The following is a 26,474-nucleotide window of genomic DNA, read 5'->3' on the forward strand; positions in this document are numbered from 1 at the left end:
TAAGTAGCCTTTATTGTGGTGAACACTAAATTGGGAAGTGTTCCTTGAGGGTCACTATAGACTATTGTATTCTTGAAGCTGATAAAAAAGGATTGGTCACCTTACAGCATAATATTTTTTTTTCTTCTCTATCCATGTGACACTGACATTTTTACAGCATAATTTTCTTCTCATAATAGTGTTGTTTTATCATTTTATATTCACTTGCCTGTATTTCGTGTGGTGCTCACTTTTCCACTGTTCCAGATGATTGAAATTGTGTGATTGCAATTAAGTAGTTAATTCACAGTCAAAGCTTTAAAACCAACTTACCCAGTTCTAGTTGTGCTGTTTAGCTGATGGAGATAAAAAAGCTATAATCACAATTACCCTGACAGAAGTGAGTGATATTTAGCGCTTTGAAATTGCTTTAGGTGGCTATAATTACCGTGAAGTCAACTTAGTCATTAAGACAAAGAGTTAGAAACTGAACTTAAAAAAAAAAAATGGTTTAAATAGGAGGAAACTCTGGTTTCTCTTCAGCTCATATAAATCTTTTGCTTTTTACTAAAGATTTCCATGGAGAGGAACAAGTATGAGTGTCAATGAATTTTTTTATGCTCTACTTTGGTAGAGCTAAATTTTCAGGGAGGTGGTGGAGTCACCATCCCTGGAGGTGTTCAGGAAAAGACTGGGTGAGGCACTTAGTGCCATGGTCTAGTTGACTGGATAGGGCTGGGTGCTAGGTTGGACTCAATGATCTTGGAGGTCTCTTCCAACCTGGCTAATTCTATGATTTAAATAATTGCTCTGACTCTGTTTTATTGAGTTGGGACACTGTCTCCAGTATTCATAGATTAGAAGATACCAGTTTGTGTAAAGAGAGCTTAGAAGAAAATTGGTTTAGACAATGTTTAAGGGAGAAAATAATTTTCACAAGTACATAAGAGTGCGTGTATAATGATGATTAGCGTAAACATAAATTAAGACACTATGTTCTGGAGTAGCTGTTCCAGAACCAAGTAATCTTGCTGAATAGTGTTTTTATAAGCATGTATGCCACAATTTAAGTTCTTACCGAAATGAAGAAATTGACAGGAGCTAAAAGAAACAAAAAATTTGAGAAGTCATGGAGAATTTTTTTTTTAATGTTACACACCAACAGTCTTCCGTGATCTCACATCACATGCAGATTTATTCTGTTATGTGTAATTCAGGCACATATAAAGGCTGATGTTAGCTAAAATGATCTTGATCATAAGTTCTGGTCTACCTTAGAGAAGTGTAGGATTTGCAAATTTTGTTCCTTGATACTTTATAGATCTGCACTTTAAGTTACAAAAAGCTTGGACTACAGACAAACAAAATAGGAATGTGCTTGAGTGTAACTTACCTGCTAGCTATATAAACTTCGGAGGAGGTGTTGCTTAAGCTTTGAGGAATTGAAGTGAATTCAGTAGCTCTTTAGGTCACTGTTTCTATTCTTATTCAGATATTTATAACCAAATACTGTAATCTTGTTGACAAGGGCAGGGAGAAGCATTTAGAAATAACACTGGTAATAATGGCTAGACAAGTGTACTGTTCCAGAAATCTGTGGTTTCTGTACTGGGGAGGGATTATGGCAGTGCTGGTGGGTTGTGGGGTTGGTTTTTTATGGGTTTTTTTTTTTTTAATATTTTATTTTGTTGTTGTTTGGGATTGGTTGGTTTGGATTTGTTGGGATTTTTTTTAATGGAGTGTGTTTACCATTTTTTAAAGAATTTGGAAAATGTTAGAAAAAGCTCTCTGGAAAAAAAATGCTTTGGAGCAAGACCCATATTCACAGGCCTTTCTGATATCGTTTATGAGCTGACTTAAGCAAAGAAGTTGTACTTTCAAGGCTGTCAACTGAAATCAAACAGAAAATGAAACAAAATTATTTGTATGTTTACTGTTACTTAGATCACTTCTGTTAATAGCTACCTACTATCCAAAAAGAGGAAATCGGGATATGCAAGCTAGAAGCTAGAATAATTTGGCTCTTAAATCACTTAATATCTTAGTAGTGGTTGATTGAAATTGTCATGTATTCTTATGCATCTGCTGAATTTTCCTTTTAGGGGTGCTTTTGGGCATAAGAATTTTTGGCTGAGAGTCACCTGCATGTACCTCTTAAAAGAAAATACTCTCTTCAGCAGAAGTGGGAAGTAAAGGAGATGGTGATTCTTCTGGCTTTGAGATCTCTAGATAGGAATCCTCTTTTTTCTTCCTTGAGCCATTAGTGTGCTAATAATAACATTTAAAGTTTGACTAAACTACTGTAATCAGCTTTCAGGTGTTCAGTCACCTCTAAGGTCAGGAAGAAATTTTCATAATGTGTAATTTGGCTTCTTGGGTGCTGGTTTGTGCAGTGGCAGATTACACTGTAACAGCTGAAATGCTTTTAGCGCAAATGTATGTTATGCCCCTCTTCTAACAGTTGCCAGTCGTGTGGCAGAGGTGACCAAAATGGTGCATTCAGCAGTTCTTAATTTGCTGCAGTTTACTATTCTGAAGTAGTAAAGGATTTGCTTCAGCATTAGTCTGATAATGAAGTATCATGTTTTCAGCCTGGACTTAAGGAGGAAGTTTTCCCAGGAGAAATTGTTGTGAACTTTGTAGAAACAGTCATCTTCCTATCTGAGTGTGGAGAATGATTCACCTAATAAAGCATGCCCAGGTGATCTTATACTTAATTGATAGAGTATTTTGGCACTATTGATAACCAATTCTCTATTGATGGCATACATGTTCTCTGTAAAATGGTGGGAAAGACTATTTCTGGGTTTGCACTGTAGAATTTTGTGAACCTACTTGGCTCAGGTACTGTAAGTTGAAATGGTGAGCAGTGGTTTCTGATGGACAAATACTAAAAAGGAAGCATTCTACTCTTCAGGCTCAATCTGCATTTCACTTTCAAGAAGCCTTTGTCTTCTTTGTGGTCCCGTTTGAGAGCTGCTTTTACAAAGATTTAGGTGGGTCTTTATGACTTGTCAGTGAAGCTTTTTAAAAACGTAATTGGCTTTGTCTCGTTCAAATGTGACTTGTTGCTTCAACACGAACCGAGAGGCTGAGAAGTTGGTTGCAAAAACAAGCTTTCATATTGCAAAGGTGTAGGTATTTGTCATTTCCTTGCTTGGATGAAATAATAACATAGAAACAAAATTAAAGTTAGTCTAAAAGTATAAGCCATAGCTACAGAAAATTCTTCAGTCTGAGTTGAGATGTGACTGTTGCAAAATGGCCAGCAGCCAAGCTTTGCAGTACATCTGACATCACCTGGCACTAAGTGTCATCTGCTCTCTTGAAAACATTTCTTAAATCATATAATGATGAATGGCAGTTCTATTTAACAGTGTCATCTGCTCAAAATGTTTTGTAACATCTGTTGCTCTGTTCATAAGGTGCTACAATGGTGAGATAAGTGCAGAGAGGATGTTTGGGGTTTATGGAAGGACTGCCTCTTCAAACTGCTTGGGTAGAAGATTTTGGTTAGTTTCTGTGAGCTCCTATGTGTTTTATCCAATGAAAGAATTGCTGCTGCTTTCTCCTCTGTAGCAACATATCATATTTTACATGGGGGAAAAAATCAGGAAAATATGAAGAATTTCTAATTTTAGGTAAGAACGTACATTTCAAGAAACTTTAATGGTTGATGGTAGAATGTGAATACAAAAAAAAATGTTTTCTAATGAATTTTGTGTAATGTCACAGCCAAGTTCTATAGATTCTTTATTTCCAGAGCAGAAATCTAGAAAACAAAATAATGCCAAAAAACTTGACCTACTTTTGGAGGCTTCTTTTGGAACATTATGAACTTATGCTCTTACTTATCTTTTATTAAATTGTGTTGGTTAAACTTCCAGTAAATCAAATACCTGAGAAAACGGTTTCACTCTGGATTTGTTCCTGAGTCAAAATGTGAGAATTCTCCCCCTGCATGAGCTAGTCTGTAACTTAGGTTTTGGGGCTTTTTTTGCAGAGTATTGGCATCACATTTCTATGAAATCGTCATTGGCTGTCGTTCTCTGCTTTACAACATAATATGTCAAAGCCTCCTTTTCTTACCTCTTGCACTGCAATTAATTTATAGATTTATTGAGTGGTTTTAAAGACAAAATTAAACAGTGGCCCAAACATCTTACATGTGCATTGCCAGTTAAATTGACACGAATGCCTTGTTCTTTGTTTCTAGGATTAAAATTTGCACTAGTAGACATACTCCACTAATTAAAGGTTTTAAACCCCAAATCTTCATAAACTGTAGGACTTTATATTGCAACACCAGTTTAAATGCTAGTTTGGTTTCATGTTCTTTATTGCTTGCCTTCATATTCTTTGTGGTTTTTCAGTGTAAATGATTGATCAAACCCCCAGTTCTTTGATAAAGGATGACTTTTTTGGGGTGAATCATGAAGGCAATAACAATAAACAAATGGGCAAAAACTTTCCAAGACATTGCTGATGTGACTGGCTAGTACCACTCATGCCAATGTTAACTTTGCAGAACGTGTATATTGTTTGTAATCTGAGTCCTCTCTTCCCCTCTATGGTGATTTTCAGACTTCCACATGAGCTGGGCTGCTTTCTCAGCATGTGTCACTAACCACTAGAATTTGGAGATATGGTAGCTTGGAAAGTGATTGTATAGAATTTTATTATCTTTGGGGGTTGTTTATTTGTTTGGGGATTTCTGCATGTCAACAGAAACTTTTCCAGATGACAGCAACAAGCTTTATTTGATGTTAACTTTTGGTAATAGGAAAGCAAAGTTGTGATGTTTGCACCTTTTAGATGAAGAATGCAGAATAGGATATGCAAACAATGATACATTAAGTAGCAAACTGATTTTTTGTTTCTCAGTGAGGTATCACTAAAGCAGCCAGTGAGGAAATGCTTGGGTGAAATGTGTGTCAAAAATAGTGTTTCTCTGTGAGGTAGATGTGTTAAAATTTTGCTTTCTGAAAGTAATGTCACTTTTAAAACCTCATAGAGATGAATGTCAGTGTTGGTGATCTTAAAATTGCTCCTGTTAGAACACTGACCTTCAAAGTGCAAGACAAAGGTTTAAATCTCCTTTTTAGACAGGGACTCAGATTCCGTATTCTAGAAGCGCACACTATGCTAAGTGTCTGTGTGTTGGGAAATCCTTAACATTTATTCCTGTTGAAGTTCATCCTCTTTGTGGAAAGAGAAGCATGTATCACTTAATCAGCTTCATCTAGCTGAATGATGAAAGGTTGTAGGGTAGGAGTTATTTTTAGGGATTTTTTGTTTTTAAATGCTGTTTTCTGGAATGAGCTTGTTACTGTATTTTATCCTAAAGACCTGCTTGTATGCGTGAACAGTCTCGTGGGAGTAAAATTTAGACCTCTTTGAACTTTTCATTCTTCTTAAACTCATGTTCATTCTTGTACAGATTATTATATTTTACAGGAAGGGCAATGCCTGTATTTCTTTGTCTTAAAAAGAAAGTAGCATTCCCTACATTTTGAGAGGATTCAAACAATTGCCTGACCAAACATTTAGAGGAAGTGAGTGGAGGAGGAATGCTTAATTTGAGAATCCTATAAATGACTGAGACATAAACCTTTCATCAGGTTTAGTCATATAGTGCAAACACTTCTCAACTGCTTCAAATTTTATTATGCTGCTATCAAGATGGGGAGAATTGTTGCCATGCTGAGGATTAGGGAGCAGCAATGCTTTCCAGATGTATGGTTCAGACTGTAGATTTATTAATGAAACTAATTTAATTTGTAAGTGTCAGAATTCTTTGTGGGCTTAGATGTATTAAACTCAGCTGTTTAGGTACCCAGCGAGTCATACTAGCTGAAGTACCACTTTGGCTTGGTACAGACAGTGTATTTAGGCAACCCTGAAGAAATCATTCACTTTGAAGTTAAGACATTTTTAGGCCAGTGATTTTTTGAAGGGTCATATGTGTTAATATGAACATCTTGGAATTGGAGACCTCAGAGGAAAATTAGTATCACAGATTCGTTTGATATTTGGTTACTCCACATTGTTATTTTGGTTTGTCATACCTTTGTCTACAAAACCAGGCACAGCAGATTTTTAGATGTTTAAGTTGCTCTTTTTAATTTAATAACACATTTTTCTGTTAAGTTTCTTATTTTTTTGTTTTTCTTTGCAGCTTTCATCCAATCAGATGGCATAGTAGAAATGCTACGTTTTGATGAAGGAGACCTATTGCAGGTATGTAGTCTGAGTAAGTCATCTCAACTAGTGATGTCTCATCAATTCTTTTTGATAGCTGCTTTTTCAGATTCCTATATGGGTGGATTTTTGAAAACAAGCAGCTATCAAACTTTAAGACTGAAAAACTTTTCTAGTTATTTTCATGCTTTAGTGTGTCAGGAAGTTATTTTCTCTTTTGTGTTGGAAAACTGGTTCTATCTGGCCTGTTTGTCCAGTGTAGTGTTTTTTTCTCTTCAGAAAAACTGGGATATGCTTTGTGTTCAAGACTTAGCTTACATAGAGTTGGGATGTAATTGCATAGCACAAATAGAAGAACTGGCAACATTTTCAAGATTCCCAAATATAAAGGCATTACTTAGGACAGTCTCACCACTAGGTTTAAAAATGGTCATAGGACTGCAGTGAGGTAATTGCTGTTGCAAGTATGAACTTTACAGGTATAACATTGCCATTCTTGTCAGGGTTATTTTGGTGTAAGTCAAAGACAAAAAATTAACTTTGAAGAATCCATGCTGATGTTTTGAGGTAGCAAAAGTAATAGGTATAGAATGCATGTCAACATGGAGTAACGCTCCATAGTTCTAAAATTCTTATAGACTAGAATTTATTAAGCATGCATTTGATGAATTGTATTTAGCAAAAGATATTCTCCACATAGTTTCTTGAAGATATTACTCCTGGTAGGTCAGAAGGAGGAAAGGAGAAAGAAGGAAGCGATTAATTGTTTAAATGACTACAACATACACCATGTGACTGTGTTCAGCTTTATTAGTTACCAGCGCAGTGCTTGATTTGCAGATCTTACGTCCTGTTGAGTTTGGAAGTCAACAAATGTACTAACTGCATAGCTCTGTGCTCATGGTGATTTTTTTTTCAGGTGAATGAAGTTGTTTGGGGTTTTTGTTTAGTTGTTTGGATTTGTTATCCCTTCTTCCACCACTTGGTCCTTAACATAAATCAAGAATAATTTACAATAGATTTTAAGATTGCTACGTACAAGGATAAGATAGTTCATAATTACTTAAAATGGTGATAGAAAAGGTTGTGGATAACAATAAGTAAACCCAGACCCACAATGAAACTAAACAACCAAAATCCCCCAAACCAACCCAATCAAAAAAACCAAGCATGCAACAACAAAAGCAGCAAACAAAACAACCAGAATAAACTCCTAAAACAACCAACCAGAGACAACCTTCCCCAAAAGCTTCAAGTTCTTAATTAAACAGTTGTTTAGATGTCATGTGCTAAACTCATAATAGATACATCTTTTTTTACATACTGAGTAGAATAGTGAAAGTTTTCCATATAATGGTTACAGTCTCAGTTGCAGTTTTTGACTATTTCTTCAACTTGCATGGAGATACCACATAGCAGTATAAATATAAGAGGAAAAAAAACACTAGGCTTAGTTTCTTTTACATATTTTATTAGTACATATTTTGTTTGACTGGAGTGATTTAATGAGAATGACTGTCACGTGCTAGCTAAATTTTAAAGATAAAAATGAAATCTTTTTTTTTTTCTACGGTTACTTTGCATACACACATGCTTATAGAGATTCCCCCCCCAAAAAAAAAAATTAAAATTGGTCTTACACATCTGAAATTATTTTTGTTTATTTTAGCACTCTATTGTTATCACTTAGTTCTTAGGTGCTACTGTGAATCATGTCAATAATTAATGTAAAGTTAGAAAAGTACAGGAGATTGTTAAAACATTCCAAGTTTATTGTAAGGTGCAATGGAGACAGGAAAAGTAGTTTAAACATTATGGTCAAAGTCAAGCAGTTCTGAATGTTGCTGTGGAAGTTGTAGATTGCATTTGGCTGCCATTTGCAATACGCTGTAGGATATTTGATTTAAATAGACACAATTTCTAATAACAGGTTCAAGCATTTTATATTATGGTTGTGGTTCTTGGGTTAAAAATGCCAAAATAATCAAAATCAGTTTATTTTGATGGGAATGATACAGCATGTTTTCTCTAGCAGTTTATTTGGTTACTTACCTGCAGTTTTTAATATGATGATCTCATGTGACTACTTACTACAATTAAACAGTAAACCAAAAGTAAACACATTGGTGCAGAAACAGAGTTACATGGTGTGAACAGTTGCCAAAGTTTTAAACCTATTGTAATGTTTCATTGAATGTTTCAGGCTTTCTGTAAATTTTCATTATTGAGCAATGTTATATTATCTTCAGGTGATGTTTTTAGTATTTTTTAATTTAAGCAATAAATAGTTAATGGATTATTTGTGTCAAATGCATCTGCAGTTTAGTCTATTTTTCTTGACTGAAGCAGTTGCTTTACAAGTAAGGCTACTTAAATGCTGAGCCTTATGTAATATAAGCATTAGGGATTCCTACCTCCTCCCTCCAGTCAGAGTATGATCTGTCTATGCTGGATTTTGTATTTATTTGGACTATGTACTATCAGTGAAATACTCCTTTGTCTTTCAATCACATTTAAGACTTTTGTTGTTAAAAAGAAATTAAATGTTTTGGAAAATTTGGGTTGACCATGTTAATGTAAACCATTTATTGAAGGAGCATGAATCTTGAAATATATAAGTAAAAAACCCTTGCACTTAGTGAAAATACACTGGCAATGAAAATTTCTAATTCATTCTAGCAGAGACTGTACTTTTTGGGTATGAGCTTTCAGTATGTTGATGAGAAAGTGTCACTTCACATAGCTTTGCCCTCTGTCTTAAAGTAAAAGTGAGATTTTTAATTCTTCAGCATACATATTAAGATTCGGAGTTTATATCTAAATATTTGTATGCTACTTTTGGATTAAATTACAGTAATGAGAGAAATTTTTTATTGTGTCTATTCTTCAAATGAACAGTTCTGTTAATAAAGAACTTACTGAAGTATTGGAATCTGAACACAGGATAAGAATTGTATTAGTGGAAATCATCCATTACTCAATGCAGTGTAGGGTTTGAGTTATTTTCTTCAATAGCAAGCACTTTTCAGATGTCTATATAATTGGCATTTCAGGTCACAGATATGTTTGGTTGGAATGGGCCTCAGGAGCTTACTTAGCTCTTTCTTCAGGTAGTGTTGTGTGTAGATGGATGATGCTTGACTTTTCCTAAAACCTCTGGAGAAGTAACTTCCACAAGTTGTGTTAAGTACTTAACTGTTTATTGCCCAAGCTGTTTTTTGTTGCTTAGCATAGCATTTAATCAGGACACTAGTACTCTGAGACCTTGAGAATGGACAGATTAATCAGTTCCCTATGTAATAACAATTGGTTTAGTAATTTCCAAAATTAGTTGTAAATTTTTGATGTGATTTTGTTGCTTATATAGTTTGTATGTCACTATGCTCTCCAGGTGCATTCTTGTCTTTTGTATACTCTTGCTCAGTCAGTTACTCCTAGTTTTAGATTTGGGCTCTCCTTCAGCTGCACTTCATGTCGTTGTCAGGCATCTCCTCCATGTGTCCTGATTGAACCCTTGTCCAGACCTAACGGATGCTTCAACCCCTGCCAGTGATGTCATTTGCAAACATTAGGAGTGCTGAAATACACTACAACTGTTACTTTAAATTTATCCTTTCATGTGAAGCCAACATGCAGTCTCATTTTTTATGGCTTTAGTTTGAAAAGTGAACAGGAGAGTCAAATATATTTTTGAGAGCAAAGTTTTCATTTGCATTTAGTTCATAAAAGGCTGTTTCTTGAGTCATTGTCTTTATAGTGAGAGCTATTGCCTTGTGTGTTTTCCTACACAGTGTGTTTGAAGACACTATTTTACAGTGAGCAATCATATATTCAGGTGATATGTTTGGAAAGTACTACTTAGGTAGTTTGGGAAGTACTTCTGCTTATGTAGTTGTATTTTTAAAGTAACATATCCTGCAATGGAAAAGGAAACTGTGAAGAGTCTTTGTTAAATTCTCTTAATGTGAATCACTACGTTTATCCTGGTTGCAATAATCTTAAGTGTATGAAATGCCTTTTTTGCAGGTGGACTCCTGAAAATCATTTACTGATAGTTACTGGTTTGCAGAGTAGCTAAAATAGAGGAAAAAAAAAACCTGTATGGTTATATATACTTAATATATATATCTACCATGTTTGTTGCCATGACTTGTGATGGCTTTGCAATGAGAAAGCTATGGGACTGAGTTAGAGACGTGGGAATTGTCAATGCTGATCACTTACTGGAAGTATTTTAATATTTCCTGTATGATCTATATTTCATTCCATATGGCACAGTAAAGATGAATCTTAGCAGAATTGGCAACCTTTCAGTTCTGTATCAGCAACAATGTTTTTAGGGTGTAAAGGTTTAGTGTATTTTATTACATTGAATTTTCATATTTTTAAAGCAGTTTGATGTGATCTACATTTATATCCATATTGCCAAACTGCTAAGATACAGACTGCATAACTGAGCAATAAAATTGCTGGACCATTGATCTTGATGGGTGTACTTTACAGAACAAAGTTCAACTGGCAGTCAGTTATCCACAATGGAGCTTGGTAGCAAAGGCCATGCTATTTGATGTCTTCATTAGTAGCCTCTATGACAGTATAGAGTACATTCGTGAATGCTACTGAATTGGACAAAGTAGTTCATACACTGCAAGGCAGAGCTGTGTTTCAGAGACAGGAACCTTATGACATTCAGTTAAGTCAAATGCAGGTCGTGCACATGAGAGGGAATAAACCAGTGCAGCAGGACAAACTGAGCAGTGGCTGGCTAGATAGCAGCACTGCAGAAAGACCCATCAGAGGCCTGTTAGGCAAGAGGTTGAATGTAAGCTTATTGTGTGCCCTTGTAGCGAAAAAGGCTGCCAACCTACTGAACTGTGCAAGCAGATGTGGAGCCAGAAAATATGGGATGTGATTTCCCCCTTATTTACTTGTAGGACTGTGGCTGGAGTTCTGTGTCCTATTTGAACTACCCGGTACAAAGGAGACATGCTGGAGTAAGCACAGCAGAGGGATACCAGTGTGATCAGGGATCTGGGATGCTTCTCAGATTAGGATATGTTTTCTTCCAGCCTTTGAAAGGGGAGACAAAGAGGAAAAAGCTAATTACTGTAGACAGTTGGTAAGAGAGATTTTTTTCATTGTGCACAGTGAAAAGATGAGAGGCTTTGGACACAAATTTCAGCATGGCACATCCCAAACCCATGTAAGAAAAACAAATTTTAAATTTGAGGTTGATCATAACACTTGACCAGATTACTCAGAGTTGTAGAATTTCCTTTTTTGGAGATATCTGGAATTCAGTGGCCCAAACCTGTGAATAACCTGCACTATATACACCTTCCCTTAGCAAGAGTTGACAAGATAACTTCTGAAGCTTCCTTCCAATGTTTTATAAAAGAATAAAAGCCATCCTGGTTTATTGCCATTGCTTGTGAGCAGCTAATGTCCTGCTGTTCAGAAAAAAATTGCAGATTCTTCTTCTTGTGCATGAAGCATTGTTATTCCTAGGTTTTAGTTTTAAAATAATTAATTAATGCCCAGGAGTGACTCTGGCAAAGCCAGTGTCAACAGCATGTGTTGCATCAGCTAAGTCAAATGATGTTTTTGTTTCCTTGTGTGAATTTGGGTCATGAAAGAGCATGACAAGAATGACTCAGTTCAGTCCATTTTCAGCGACCTTTTCGATTACAGCATTCTTTTTTTTTTTGTTACCTCAGGCAAGCTGTTAATTCATGTTTATCTTATTTATTAGCATAAAGCTCATGAACGCAACAATGAAGATTTTAGCTGCACAATACTTAACGGTTTTGTAGCTGTCTTTCAACATATAGTTGCAAACAGCACATTAACTTTTCTACAATGAAGAACCAGCCTTACTGTAAAGCAACAATATATAGATTGTTCTGAAAGAGTTTTTCAGCCTGAAAGAGTCTTTTAAATCAGTGTACTCCTGTGTAGGAATACAGAAAGCTCTGGGGTTTGAGAATTTTACTAAGATTGTGTGTTGAGAAACCTCAGCTCTTAATTAAAAAGGCTTCAATGCTGTCCATGGACTTTAATTCAGTTGCTTAAACATAGGTAACCAGTGCTATTTGAGATGCCCTGGGGTATTCTGGATAGCTACATGGATCTGGCAGATATTGGCACAGGGCATAGGAGGAACTGTGTGCCCTTCGGGATGTCAATCTGAGACCAGGCAAGTTGCCCTAGGACATTAATCTGGAATGGCAACAGATGCCTATGTTTAGATGACTGAATGTAGTGCTAGGTAATTTGACCTTTTACCAAGAAAGGAAGAATAGCTATTATAACACTCTAGTGACACATGAACCTTTGGTTTTTGAGCAGTTGTTGGTGGGATTTTTGGGGTTTGTTTCTGGATAAGGTTATCAACTATGAGTAGGTATTAGACACCAGTTTCAGACTATGAAGTGTCGGGTTTCATTCGCCATGTGTGCAAGATTGCTGTCTGGTATCATTCCACAACTCTCCTGAATTTGTTAGGTGTGCTTTCAGGTATGGTTTCTCTGTGAAATCTTTCTTGAGGATATGAGGGAGAAATTGTTGTAAGTTTTAAAATTGGTACTATCTGACTGCATCAAAGTTTTGTGACTGCTTGTCACTGTGTGTGCGTTGTCTTTTTAGTTAAATCCTTTTTGGGGTTATATAAGAGATAAGGCAAGCAACTGTTAGTAGCAACAGCCTAAATGCACATGCTATTTCAAATTAAAAAAAAAAAAAAAGTTTAAAAAAATTATCTTGTCTCCAAGGCTTGAATTCAGTCTTTTGTCTGGAAGCAATGTAACACCCTCCCGCTACTGCTAAAAGGGATGGTTTTTTACCTCTCCTGACTATTTTCCCCTCTCAGTTGTGTATTTCTACTGTTTCTTTTGTGCTGGCCTTAATCTTTTTTGTGAGGTAGGCAGTTGGATCAGGGAATTAATTGAACTGAGGTTTTTTTCTGTGTAACTTAGCTTATTGTGTGTCTTGAAATATTAATAGTGCACCTAAAGCTACCTTCTTGATCTGTACTTTGCAAGGTAGTATTTGTTATACTCCTTCCCATACAGACAAAATTTTAATAACATTTTCCTATAAATCTTATTTTGCTAGTGCTACTCTATTACAGATGTGTCCTTTACAGGAGAAAAGAATCAACTGTATTTAGTAAAGAGCATAAATCTACTTCTCTTTATCTGATAAACTGACAGTACTCAGCAAAATGTACACTTTAAATAGTAGACTGTTCTAGTACATAATTTTAGTTCCTGGTGTTTATGACTGACAGTTCTATGCAGTCACACAGGAAAAATAGCACACCAGACTATAGCACAGCAGGTCCACAACTTTACTAGAAGATCAAATGAAAAGAATTTAGAACATGTAGCTGGACACATTTGTATGTTTTTGTTTACTGCACAACTATAAAGATCGACGTGTAATAAAAAGTGGTAATTATAGAAACTGCCACGTGAGAATTATTTTTGGTTTAGTTCCATGATGCTATGGTTGATGAGCTGCTGGAGTTGGTATGCTGTTACTTTGCTCTTGATTGACCCTAATTTAAAAAAAAAAAGAAACAAAACATGAAGAAAAAAAAAAAACCACAACAAAAAAGTCTATAAAAAACAAACCAAAACTCAAACAACAAAATATCCGCCAAGACCTATAAACAAAAGAACAAGCAAACAACCTTCTGAAAACACAAAAAGTGCCATTAGAATGTATTTGTCATTTTGGTCTTGTTTAATAGACATCAGAAAGCAAAAACCCAAGCTTTTTGTTATAAGCATAGATCTCCAGTGAATTTTCCTCTTAAATATATTTGAGACATAGAATGTCCTACCAAAGTGATTTGTGATTTTAAACTTTATGTACAAATATTAGACTGGTATCTTCATAGAAAATCTCTAATTTCAGAACACAGGAGGGAAAACTTGCATTTACAATCAGCCATTTAACTCCCAACAGTTAATTACAAGCATGGCTATGTAGTAGTTCAGCTGTGGTCAATTATGTGTATTTCTGTTGGTTTCTGTATTTTTCTGGAGTTAAATTTGATCACCAGTGCTTGCTGTCTAAAGGTTGGCCTGGGTGAGATCTTAAACCAAGACTATTAGAGGTACTGACTGGCAATTACAATGCTTAAGAGTGTAGATAGCAATTTTCTCTAGTGAATAATTAAAAATTGTAAAAGATTATGTTCTCTTAATAGAGTCAAAGGTAGTTGTCAAGGTAGGGTCAGTGCTGGTAATGGTTATTTTGGTTGTCCTGTCATAAGACCTGAACCTGATAGATTCATTTTCTGTCAGGTAACTGTTAGTAATTTAATGGCTTAGTTATGACAGATTAATGGGTTAACCCACCTGTTTCCCAACACAGACTCATACAATCATAGAATGGTTTAGGTTGGAAGTGTCCTCAAAGATCATCTAGTTCCAACCCCTTGCATAGGCAGGGACCCCTCCCACTAGAACAGGTCACTCAAGGCCTCATCTAACCTAGCCTTGTACACCTCCAGGGAGGGAGCATCCACAGCCTCCCTGGGCAACCTGTGCAACTTCTTCCTAACATCTCCCTTCTCCCAGTCTAAACCCATTACCCCTCATCCTGTCAAACTAGCACACAAGACCTTGTAAACAGTCCCTCCCTAGCCTTCCTGTAGGCCCTCTTTGGATACTGGAAGGCTACTCTAAGGTCTTCTTGAAGCCTTCTCTTCTCCAGGATGAAGACCCCCAACTCTCATAGCGTGTCCTCACAGCAGAGGTCCTACAGCCCTCTGATCATCTTTGTGGCCTTCCTCTGGATTTGCTCCAACAGTTCAATGTCCTTCTTTTGTTGGGGGCTCCAGAACTGTACACAGTATTCCAGGTGGGATCTGATGAGAGCAGTGTAAAGGGGCAGAATCCTCTCCCTTGCCCTGCTGCCCATGCTTCTCTTGATGCAGACCAAGTTGCTCTCTGGGCTGCACATGCACACTGCTGGCTCATGTTGAGCTTTTCATCAACCAAGACCCCCAGGTCCTTCTTCCTCAGGGCTGCTCGCCAGCCATTTGCTATTCAGCCTGTATCTGTGCTTAGGATTGTGCTGACCCAGATGCAGGACCTTACACTTGGCCTTGTTGAATTTCATGGGGTTGGCCTGGGCCCACCTCTCCAGCCTGACTAGGTCCCTCTGGATGGCATCCCTGCCCTCTAGCAAGTCAACTCTGCCATGGAGCTTGGTGTCATCTGCATCCATATTGCTGACAGGAATCGAGTGCACCCTCAACATTTTTGAGAGAAAAGTAACACACTCACAAAAAATGGGTTGAGATAAAGAATTGAGATAAAGAGTTTAATATAAATGAGATAACATAATGCACAATTACCCTAGCTTAGCCTGTTTGCAGAGAAAGCACAGCAAAATTCAGAACACCCCCCAGCGTAAAGCAGAGAACAGTGAGCTGAACAGCTCCCACCTGTCTTGCTGCCATCCCTGTGGAAAAGAGCCCACGCCCAGAACCCAAAGCAGAAATTGGAACATGAAGCCTCTCATTTTACAGTCTGAACTTCAAGCCCCATAATACTTTTCTCCAGCCAGCACTTTCATTTTGAAGCTGGCATAAAGCAGGATAGTTTTGAATGATATCAGCAGATTTAGAACTAAACTGTGGCAGTTTCTAAAGCAAAATCAGTTCATGAAAGTTATACTTAATTGTAGTGAATAATGCTCTTGGTTCTTACGAGCAGGCGCTAATCTGTTTCTACTGAGTAGGCTGTGCAGCATCTCTTGCACAGCCCCCTCAAAGCCAGGTGTGGTCTAATCTGCTTTTAGAGAGAATGGGTACATCTGCAAGCTGTAGGCAAGAGTTACATAGATAAGAATTTTAAACCCAAGAAAATCGGAAAGACAGACAATGATTCATGGTTGTCAGGTTTATATTAGAGAAGCAGATACGAATAATGCATAATTATAACTAGCAGAAGCTTATTAAAACCATTTAAATGCTGAATATGTATTTTTCTTCAGAGGTTATAAAATCATGTGAACTAGAGGAAATCGCTGGCTTGATGCTTTGAACAAGTGCTTGCATGATGTGTGAAACCAGCTTTTGACAGCACAAGTCCTTTTGAATGGGGAGAAAATACATCCAGCTGATTCACTTTGATTCAGTTTCCTACCTGTCTTTAAGTCGAGATGTTAATGGGTGGCAGTTCAAAACTGGAGACTTAGCTGTTATCTTTCCACTGTAAATGGAAACTAAGAAATGGAGACCTGTTCTGGTTTGGATTTTTGTTCGGTTGGGATTTTTTCCCCTTCTGATTAAATTCTCAGGCTTGAGAGCTAATCAGATATTTTTATTAGGCAGTACTTCATAGGAAGTGTTTAGATACAAATCAGTTTGTATTTTAAACATTCACTAGTTAGCTAAAAAGGATTTTAACTTATTTCATTTTAATTGAGTTTCTCTTGCTATTAAACTATTCACAGCAGGTTATAAGTATTTGTTTATATCATACAAGAACTAGAAATTGAAGGATGACATCAGAAATTAAGAAGCTGAACTAAGTTTGTCAGGATGTGAGTAGTATAACTTAGCTAGGAAAATTTAATGGAAACATTTGCAAGTCAGTGTACTTTAATGAAAAATATGAGACACCCTTGTTTCCTAATTACAGTACAAATGTCATACATAAACTTGATTGAAAGCTTGCTGAGTTTAAAAACTTACTAATTTTTAAATTATAATAAAATTAGGAATATCAAACAACACCTTCTCTGTTAGTATTCTCTTCAGAGAGGGGAAAACTCTACCATTCATAGCAAAGTGCTATTTCATGTGAATCCTTTCTTTCTGCACCTTCCTTTTATTTCTGAGGTTTTAAAGCAAAAATGCTAATTGGTGCTCTGGCTAGACATTCAAAATTGCAAGTAAATCTTTCAGTTACAAACAGATTAACTTTGGTTTAAAATATTCAATGTTTTGCTTTATTTATATATATATTGAAGGCTCAATAAGTGAAATTACTTAATTTTCAAATCTGAAATGCAACTTAGATTTACAGTCTAGAATATATCCTTGAAATTAATCAAACATTAATGGTTGTGGACTAAGAGATTTAACAGTAGTAGTTATAAAATCTCAAGTAAGTGTCTCACAAAGGCAAAATAAAATACAGATTCTTTTACTAGAGGAATTCTTAAGTAAAGATAATAAAGGAAAAAAAACAAGCAAACAAAAGCCCAAACAACTTTTATCTTAGGAAAAACAAAGAAAATATAATTTGTCATTGAAATAAAGTTCAGTGAATTGCCTGGACAAGGGATTGATTTTTTTTTTTCAAAAGTTCTGAAATAAGATATGAAAAATTTGCATTCCACTGCTGAACAAATTGCATCCTTTAAACTAGAGCTGAGCAGCGTCAGATGAGTCAAGGTGCACCATAGACCTTATCACACAGGCAAGCTTTCTTCCTGCTCTCCTGTAAGAGAAATACTTGTCTGGGCCATTAAATTTCTTTGAGATGGGCTGAAATCCTCAATTTAATCCTCCAATCCTGTGGGAAGACAATTTTTTTTCAAAATCATGTGTATTTTAATGCTGGCTGCATCAGGAGGATATTTCATACTTGTAAACCAGTTAGACTAAACTACTTGGAAGTTCCTAGCCAACCTAACCTGCTACTTTTCAGACAATTAACAGTAATGTCCAGCAGAGTAGTAGCAAAGGTATGAATAATAGAGGCTAGAATAGATAATTAGCAAGAAATGAGATGAAGTTTCCTAATCAAACTGCAATTATAGTGTTCTTTGTTTTCTAGTACATTAAATTACACTCATGAGATAATTGCTTGAATGTTATTTGGTTTATGTGCTTCACTTCATAATTTGTTTTTTATGTCTATACTACAGTTTTCTTTTGCTCCCTACAATGTTATAATTTTCTGGACTTCCTTCTCTCAATTTTTAAGTTGTTATGTTAGTGCTTGTCTTACAGTTTGTCAGAATTCTTACTGCTCAAAATATCTAAAGTTGTTGTCCAAGGCCAAACAGTCTTGTGATAGCAGCTTAATTTCTTTAAGTAGTTGGAAAAAGCCAGCTTGCATTTTTCTGTTCCAGATCAAAATTTTTCCTCGTGTCTTTCAAGATCTGATCTACTAACTTGTTACATTTGCTGGTTTGGGTTGTTTGTGGTTCCCTCCTCCTCCCCCCCTTCCTCCCCCACCAAAGTATAATGCTGTCAGTTAAATTTTAATTTGGTTTGTGTTGTGTTTGTTTTTTGTTTTTTTTTTCTTTTACAGACTGAGACAGCCATAGGCCTCAGTTCATATCAACAGAAAAGGTAAGCATGATTTTCTAACAGTTTAGTACAGCCTTCATATTGTAAGATCTGTGATGTTTTTTCTAAGAGTAGTAAAATTTTACTGTATAAATATATTGTCTAATACACAGGAAATAAAACAAAAAGTAAAACATGTTTTAATATCACCTCACATGTGAAATAAGAAATCTTTAATTCACCTTGTAATAAATAACACAGAGAAGTTCTGTGTAAATAAAAATGAAGTGAGCTAAGACTACTTGTAGATAATTGTATAATTTCACTGAAGTTTTATTGAGGAAAGGGTGCTTCAAAAGTTCTTGGTGTCCTTTTGAAGAAAAAACTTTTGATAAATTCTTTTCTGCCTCCTGTCCATTCATTGCATTCTCTTTGCATGAAGTTTTGAAAAAAATCTGGGGGGCAGGGGGAGAAAGGCAGCATTTTTCAGTCTACAATTAAAAGTTTTGCTCCTGTTTATGTCACTTGCCACCAGTGTCCACTGCCTTCTCATGAGACACTGATTTAAATGTTGCAGTGTAAATCTCCTTGAGTTGTATGAACATAATCTAGAGTTTGGCTTGCCTAATACTAGGTTTCTAAGTATTCAAGGCTTCAGAGAAGGAAAAAGTGAACATGAAGGTGCTGAAGAATCTTATAAGGATGTGTCAGGTGTTTCACTTCAGATAAAATTAACACACAAATTCCCATTATCTTTATTGTGATGGTGTAAAAGAGTTTATGTTAGATTACGTAGGTGTCTTTGGGGTCTCTTCCAACACAAACCATTCTATGATTCTGTGTATTGAAATAAGACAGTTCTTGTTTTGATCTAAAGCTTGAGGCGATTTATGTATTACACTAATGTGAATTTTATCAAATGTGTGTTATGCAAGCTTCCTTTTTGCTTTTTAGTTAATTTTTGTTTAGTCCTTCTGCATAAAGTTTGAAACACTGTGATGCTTTGCCTTACTTGACCTGCCTTCATTTCCCTTCCCCAGCAGTCAAGGCTCCAGGACTTCTGCCCATTTATTTCTCATTTTTGTAGTCCCTCAAACTGAACTTCCCACCTCATGCTTTTGCTAAACGGTCTGTTTTCTCCTTGTCTATTAAAATTGCATTAAGCAAACAAAATATGCATTTCACTAAACTAATCCCATAAATAATCCTTTCCAAAGATGTATCCAGTACTGGCTCATCTGTTAACCGTTTAGACCTACCACATATATACCTTTGTGTGTGTAACTATCTTGTGATACAATGAATTACCACATGTAAAGTTACCATGCATTTAGAATTATTTGAATTTAATTTTCCTGATTTGTGCTGTAATTGTATAAATAATAACATTTGGGTCAATATAAAACCATTTTTTTTTTTTAAGCTCAAATTTAAATGATGCACTTCAATTTGTTATCACCATTTTGCTGTCTTAAACTGCCCATATGAAACCCTGCACTCATTATCATGTAGTGCACTGAGACTTTCCACAGCAGTAAAAGAGTCTGTTTAATTTCATTACTAATTTTCTTTTGTATGTGGAGAGATAAATAGATAATTCTTAATGCTTCTGGAATAACAAAGCAAATTAGTTACACCACTGTGTAACATATATTAACTTCAAAAAATTCCATTTCTGTAAGCCAGGTAGCTTAAGCTAATAAGTAGTCATTGTGTTCTTCCTTGCCAAGGTATGTAATATTAAATCAGCTGGATTTTTGGTCATTCATAACTTACAAACAACACGGGTGGTTTAAGATGCTATTACCCCAGCTGTTTACTTGTCCTTGCTTCCCAGGATTCTCTCCTGTGAAAGAGAAGGTATGTGTGTCTGTAGCTCAGGTGCATGGTAGTGATGGGTTCGTACATGGGTTGTGAAATGCAGCTGTTGTGCAGTAGATGTTTGTTGATTTCTTCCATGAGCAGTTAGGAGATTATGAAATGTTAGTGGACACAGCTTTGGACAGGAACTTCAACAGCTGTAGCTGTGCACTGCAGTTTATCAATCAGATTGCAAGTACGAAAATTGTTCATTCAAGTATTTCTTAGGTTATTTTGTGGTGTTGGTTGTTTGTGGGTTTTTTGTTTTGTTGGGGGGGGAGTGTTTTGTTTTCAGTGGTGTTAAAAACTCTTGGTTCCCTGTCCACATGCTTAACTTCCCTAGATGACTTGTCTTTCATTGTCCTTACTAGGGTTTATAATCTCTCCTTCATGTTATGTCTTGCAGATACTTCTTTCCATCCTGCACAGTTTATTTAGTTCTTTGATCTGTGTTTTAAGACTAATTGAAAGGAGTGAAACAAGATGGCCATTTAATTTTGTTTTGTTCTTGCCCTGGTCAGGTTACAGTGAACTTATCCAAGCTTCTCCCTGTTCTTTCCCCACCCTTTCCGTAGACAACACTTTCTGATTCAACTTTGAAGTTGAATATCTGATATCATCATGGGTATGTTTTCCTGATACAGGCTTAATGTTGGCACAGTTGAGCCAGCCAATAGCTGGGTGTAGTTTATGAAAAAAAATTGTTACCAGGCTTTCTGTTCATCTGCACATATAGCAGTGGCTACTGCCAAATACCAAAAGCCGTCAAATGTTTTGTGGGAGTTTGCTTTCCCACTGAGGCTGTGTTTAATACCTGTATTTCTAGAAGGATTTTAACAAAAAAAATGAAAGCTTTATTTTTAATATTGACAAGTCATGGGGCACGTGATTGGTTACTTTTCTTTTAGCCAAAAAAGTTGTATATTTGAGATGGCTCTCTAAAGGATGTTCTGGCATGAAGAGTAGCCACTGAGAGGTATTGGTCTATTTGTCATTTTTATTTTTGGACACACTTCCTTTTTTTTTAAAGCAAAGTAGTAGCTTTCTAAAAGTTTGTGTTGATAGATAAAATAATTCTCTTGCTATTTGATGTTTTAATGCCAGTGTCTTTATTTCTTGGCACTTTATGGCAAAGGAAAGGAAGTAAACTGCATTAAGCAACTGATTAATTAATGTGGGAAAAACACATGTAGAGTAATTCTTAGATTTGAATTTTCCACAGTAGCATTTACAGATGGTACAGATAAGATTCCACCGAGCATAGACCACCTCCAGAAATCCCAGAACAGCTAAAAAGGTAAAGTGAGGATACAGAGGAACAGTTACTACCCAATTTTGCAGAAATCTTTAAATACTGTTTGACAAGCATTTTCTTCACTTCCAAATGCAGAGACGTGCACAGATTACTTAAAATTGAGTGCCTAGTACTCTGTGATAAACGGTGAAGCATTACGGAAGTGCAGCAGAATGTCCTTGGGTGAAAACTGTCTCAGCACAGATGGACATGCACAGCAAATAGTCTTTCCAGGCATTGATATTTTGACTGTCTTTGTAACTTCATCTGTGGCTAAACTTAATGACATAGAAAGTTGCGCTTCCATGAATAGCATCTGGTAGTAGGTTGCTTTTAGTTAGTAGCAGTGTAGTAGTTGAGATTAATGTCCTCTCATTTGGATGACATACAGCATGATATGGTGATGATTGTACAGGGACCATGCATAGTCTCATTCTAAAATCAGAATTCTTGCAGAAGGGAAAAAGTGTCATTAAGTCATTGCCAGGAACTAGTCATTCCTGAAACTTCATGAGTTCAGATAACTGAGCTGATTCTTGTTTTGCTGGAGCTTGTCGCAGATGTTAGTAGTCCTCTGTCATTCGGATGCATCTTTTTCTTTTCGTGTTGTTTGTGACTTGGAAAGTAAGAAAATTTGGAGAGATATGGAAAGAAAAATGTTTACATTCTGATATAAGATCAGGAGCCATAGCTCTATGTGCATGTAATTAACTTAAATGTAACTGTGCTGTAAAGCTGCCCTACCCATGGGTGTATCCAGCCTTCAGTGAGCAACTGCCCAAGAGAGCAGACATTATCATTCTGTAAGTCTGCTGCAAGCTGACTCATGTTGGGCCTTTCAGTAGGCAAAGTTTGGGAATTCTAATATTGCATATTCCCATTTTAAAATTTATTAGAGTTGTTGCTTTTATTACAATAGTTGGCATTTGTTATGGGCTAGCTGCCTTTACCAAATGTTACCCTTTTAAAACTTCTCTGTTGTCGGTACTGCTATCCAAGATAACGTAGCTGCACAGTGTGAGAAAACATTTAAATTGTGTATGTAGAGAATTATATATATCCTGACTCTTCAGGACTGTATTTTCAATGCATTTGAAATAAATATTTTCATTTTCAGGTTATTGAATACTGTAAATATTTCCAATAACTTTTCCTTTAAAGGAATTGATTTATCTTTTTGGCAGTAATTACCAGTTTTTGGAAAAGGTGTGTTCTGAGTTTTGAAATTTGAAGAAATTGACAGAACTATTTTGAAAATACATTATTGAAAAATGAGTTGTTTTTTAGCATTACCTTGACAGAAAGGTGTGCCCAGGGTCCCTCTTACTCAACTGTAATGGGTCACAGCAGCACTTAATAGCAGCAAGAATTGTAGTTTTCTGCAGATCTGAATACAGTGTCTTACATCTTCACTTCTCTTGTGCTGTGCTCTATATATACATGCATGTGTGCCTACAAACACACACATGTGTACATGCTAAAGCTCTGCTATGCCTACTCTTGCCCCAGCAGTATGTTACTTTTTATCTGGATAAAGCTCTTTTTAATGATTAAGCTTTAAGCAGTATTGAAGATTCTTTGACATCCAAAGTTAGGTGTAAATTGTTCAGTAGGAAAAGATCTCCCCGTTACACATGTATTATATTGGAAGTGTGAAAATTCAGTTGTGGAGTACTAGAACAATTCATTAAGACATTGTATTTTTAATTTAAAAAGTGATGATTTGTTAAACTCTTCTTGTTGGCCAGATCTGTGCTACTGGAGACTGCAATTAAGGTTTCATACCCCAGTCTTGAATTTTTATTTGTGTAAATAGTTTCCTCATTGAAGTGGTTTTAGATTATGGAAAGACATCTTTCTTTGATCAATAATTAGCTTTTCCAGAAGTATGCTGAATGGAATTTGAGTTTAGCTTTCATAAGGTGTCTGTCCAATGGCATCTTCCATCTCCTGGCTTTCCCTCTACTAAGACAAAGCTGTGTGGTTATACTGTCCTGGCTGGGTTAGTAGAGCAGCTTCGCTTACCTTGGACACATGGTTGCAGCTCTGTCTTTGGGCACCTAGGACTGATTTAAAGGCAGAAAACAAGGATCTAAATCAGGAGCACTAACTTAATTTCAGTAACAACAGTGTTTGAAGAAAAAAGAAAGCTAGTGCTCTTGAGCCATTCAGAAGCCATTGCTCTTGAGACATTCTTTAGTCTGTCCTGTTCCATGTTATTGTCTCACTGGTAAAATGTTACTGAATTAGAAGAACTTCAGTGTGGTCGCAGTCACATCATTCTGAATAAGAAAATGTTGAAGTCAGTGAAAATGCTTTGTGCTTTGGTGTTGTTTTATTGCACTTCATGTTGTGGAGTGTTGATTGTGTTCCATATACTAGTTCCGATAATAATAATAAACAGTATTAGAGAATGCTTCCAGATGCTTATTTGTCTTCACTGCTGGACTGTTTAAGTCTGCATCTACTAGCGTTCTCCTAAGGAGCTGCCTGTAGAAGGTTAGTATAGGCAAAGCTAAGTAATGCTTCTAGACAAGTCACTGTCTTCCAGACATGGAGCTTTTATCTGTGTAGACGTCGGCTCTTTTCTCCCATTATCACATGGGTCCAGGATTGGTTATGCACTAGGTATAGGTGTAGCTAGAGAAACTTGATGATATGTGTAAATTACTATTACACATCGAGGAATATATTTGGATATTGCTATGAAAGACTATGTGAACTTCTTTAGCTTACTGTTTCACTTAGCTGTCACTATGTAGAGGAAAACTACGGCTTCAATTATGTTTATTTCGAAGATACGTATTCTTGCATGAATCTTGTGACACGACGCAATCATGTAAGAGGCTGGTCAAATTGTGGTGTTCTGATTGGACAAGTTTTTCAGGCTGTTTCTTCTTTTCAAGTAGTTGCTCCTTTATTAGTGTTAACAAACATTTTGCTAAGAAAGGGCAATCCGAAATAACATGGGTGTAAAAATGTATCATTAACAGTATCTTTTACAACATTTTGATTTTCTTGCAGTGTATCCCTGTATCGGGGAAATTGCCGACCTCTCCGGTTTGAGCCACCAATGCTGGATTTCCATGAACAGTAAGTTGAAAAGTCTTTTATTTGTCTAACTAAACTGATTCAAAAGAGCATTTAAAACTGGTGGAGAATGTTGTATACATGAATTGTGTTAACAGATTGTCTCTAATTATAGTTAACCTACCTGTAGCAGAGATCTGTTGTGCTCAAACATCATGTAGCAACCTCAGCTGCTTTAGTCTTGGTAGCATAGGTAGTTTTACTTACTTTTTAGGTGCTTGTGCAGCTGCTTTGCAGAATAGAAACAGTTTTAAATGTACTGTTATGTTCCAAAGGTGCTTTCTTTTTTCTTGCTGAAAATAGATCCAAATTAATATGTACCTCATTACAGAAATGCCAAAATATGTATGCTTTTCCTGTATGAATGAAAAGCATTGGAGAAATAATGTAGATCTAGTACAGTGCTATTGTGCAGAATTCTTACTTAGGAAGAGGTCTGTGCAGTAAATGCAAAACTGTGCTGGGGGGATCCCTTCTTTCAGTTAAAATAGGGAATCTTTATGGTAAATTTTGGTTCATTATGCATTCTGTTTGGGTTTTTTTTTGGGTCACAGTATATGGTAATTAATTTATCTGTTGTAGTTTAGGTATTAATCTCAGGCAGAAATGATTTTCTGATTCATTAGAAATAGGGTAAGATGTCAAAAACAGTTGTAGAAAATGTTTAGACAAGGAGCTGTGAAGTTCAGTTTAAAGTCTGTACTTGGATATTTAAATTGAAGTGAGCCAAGTCTAAGAAATGCTGAGTAATTCAACTGTATTATGGGAATGAACAGCAGGTGTCAAGCACCTTGGAAGCTATGTAATGCAGTTTTAAGCTGTTTTTTTCCTTTTAAATGAAAAGGAGATTTCACATTAGAAAATTTGACTTTTCTTTCACTTAGTAAAGGCATAAAATGCATATTTTCTGAGTAAATACTGCATTTAAACAGTGTTTTGTTAATAGGTACCATGTAGCGTTTAGTGTAGAGCAAGCTTGTTTGAATTTCATGTTTATGCTGGGCCATTAAGACAGGTCATTGCAGGCTAGAGAAAATTGTAATATTTAATTTCAGTTGTAAGCTAACCCCTACTTTCTGTGACAGTTTTGGTCTGCTGAGAGTGTGTAGGTTTAATTAGATCTTTTAAAACCATGCCAGCTTGAACGGGAATAGAATTTATTAGAAATTATTTTATCCAGAGATTTCAGAAAATCAAATTCAGTATTAAGTTGATAAATAGGTGCTGTAAAAGCACTTCCTGTGTTCTGTCTGGAGATGAGATTACAGTGGCCTTATACTTCTGTTTTGTAACAGTTGGGGCTTTTTTTAATGCTGTTTTAATATAAAATAAACACTATGTTCTACCACTTTGAAGGCAGTCCAGGTAATCTCACATTTATCAAAGGAAATGTATGATGGATATGCAAATTATTAACTCCCTTGAGAGATCCCAAATGTTCTTTGTATATATTAAGCCTCTGGGAATGGGGTGGAACTGAGGCAGGTTCTCCCAGATCACTGTCCCAGGGGACTGGTTGGATTAAGTGAAAAATGCATTTGGTTATTTTGTGTGAAAGCCTCCTGCTTGTGTTTCTGAAGCATCACCCGTCTTCCTCTGGAACAAATTCTGCAGCAGTATGGGTATCAGAGGGTTGGGGCTTTAAAGGAAATAAACAGGCTAAAAAAAAATCACCCAAACCCAACTCTAGCTGCCTTCTGTTGCTTGTAATTGCTTTTAATCTGTTACTTTCCCCTGTGGTTAAATGGGAATGGAATATTTGAGGTGTTCTAACATACAAACAGTAAC

General features: G+C 36.1%; 1 protein-coding gene and 1 non-coding gene across 3 annotated transcripts in view; both read left to right on the forward strand.

Moving 5' to 3' along the window:
- Positions 1 to 26,474, forward strand: part of TMEM131 (transmembrane protein 131) — a 97,110-nt gene that overhangs the window by 15,488 nt on the left and 55,148 nt on the right. The window contains exons 2-4 of one of the 2 annotated variants that reach the window (XM_064143533.1): positions 6,158 to 6,219; positions 18,465 to 18,505; positions 24,621 to 24,689. In XM_064143533.1, the coding sequence (XP_063999603.1) occupies positions 6,158 to 6,219; positions 18,465 to 18,505; positions 24,621 to 24,689 (172 nt within the window). The remainder of the gene's footprint in view (positions 1 to 6,157; positions 6,220 to 18,464; positions 18,506 to 24,620; positions 24,690 to 26,474) is intronic. The other variant, XM_064143534.1, reaches the window with a different exon arrangement.
- On the forward strand, positions 503 to 617 carry LOC135175737 (U5 spliceosomal RNA). The gene has a single exon (XR_010302468.1). It is a non-coding gene; the product is annotated as a U5 spliceosomal RNA (small nuclear RNA).

This window comes from Pogoniulus pusillus, chromosome 5, assembly GCF_015220805.1.
Source record: "Pogoniulus pusillus isolate bPogPus1 chromosome 5, bPogPus1.pri, whole genome shotgun sequence".
In the NCBI taxonomy this organism is placed as follows: Eukaryota; Metazoa; Chordata; class Aves; order Piciformes; family Lybiidae; genus Pogoniulus; species Pogoniulus pusillus.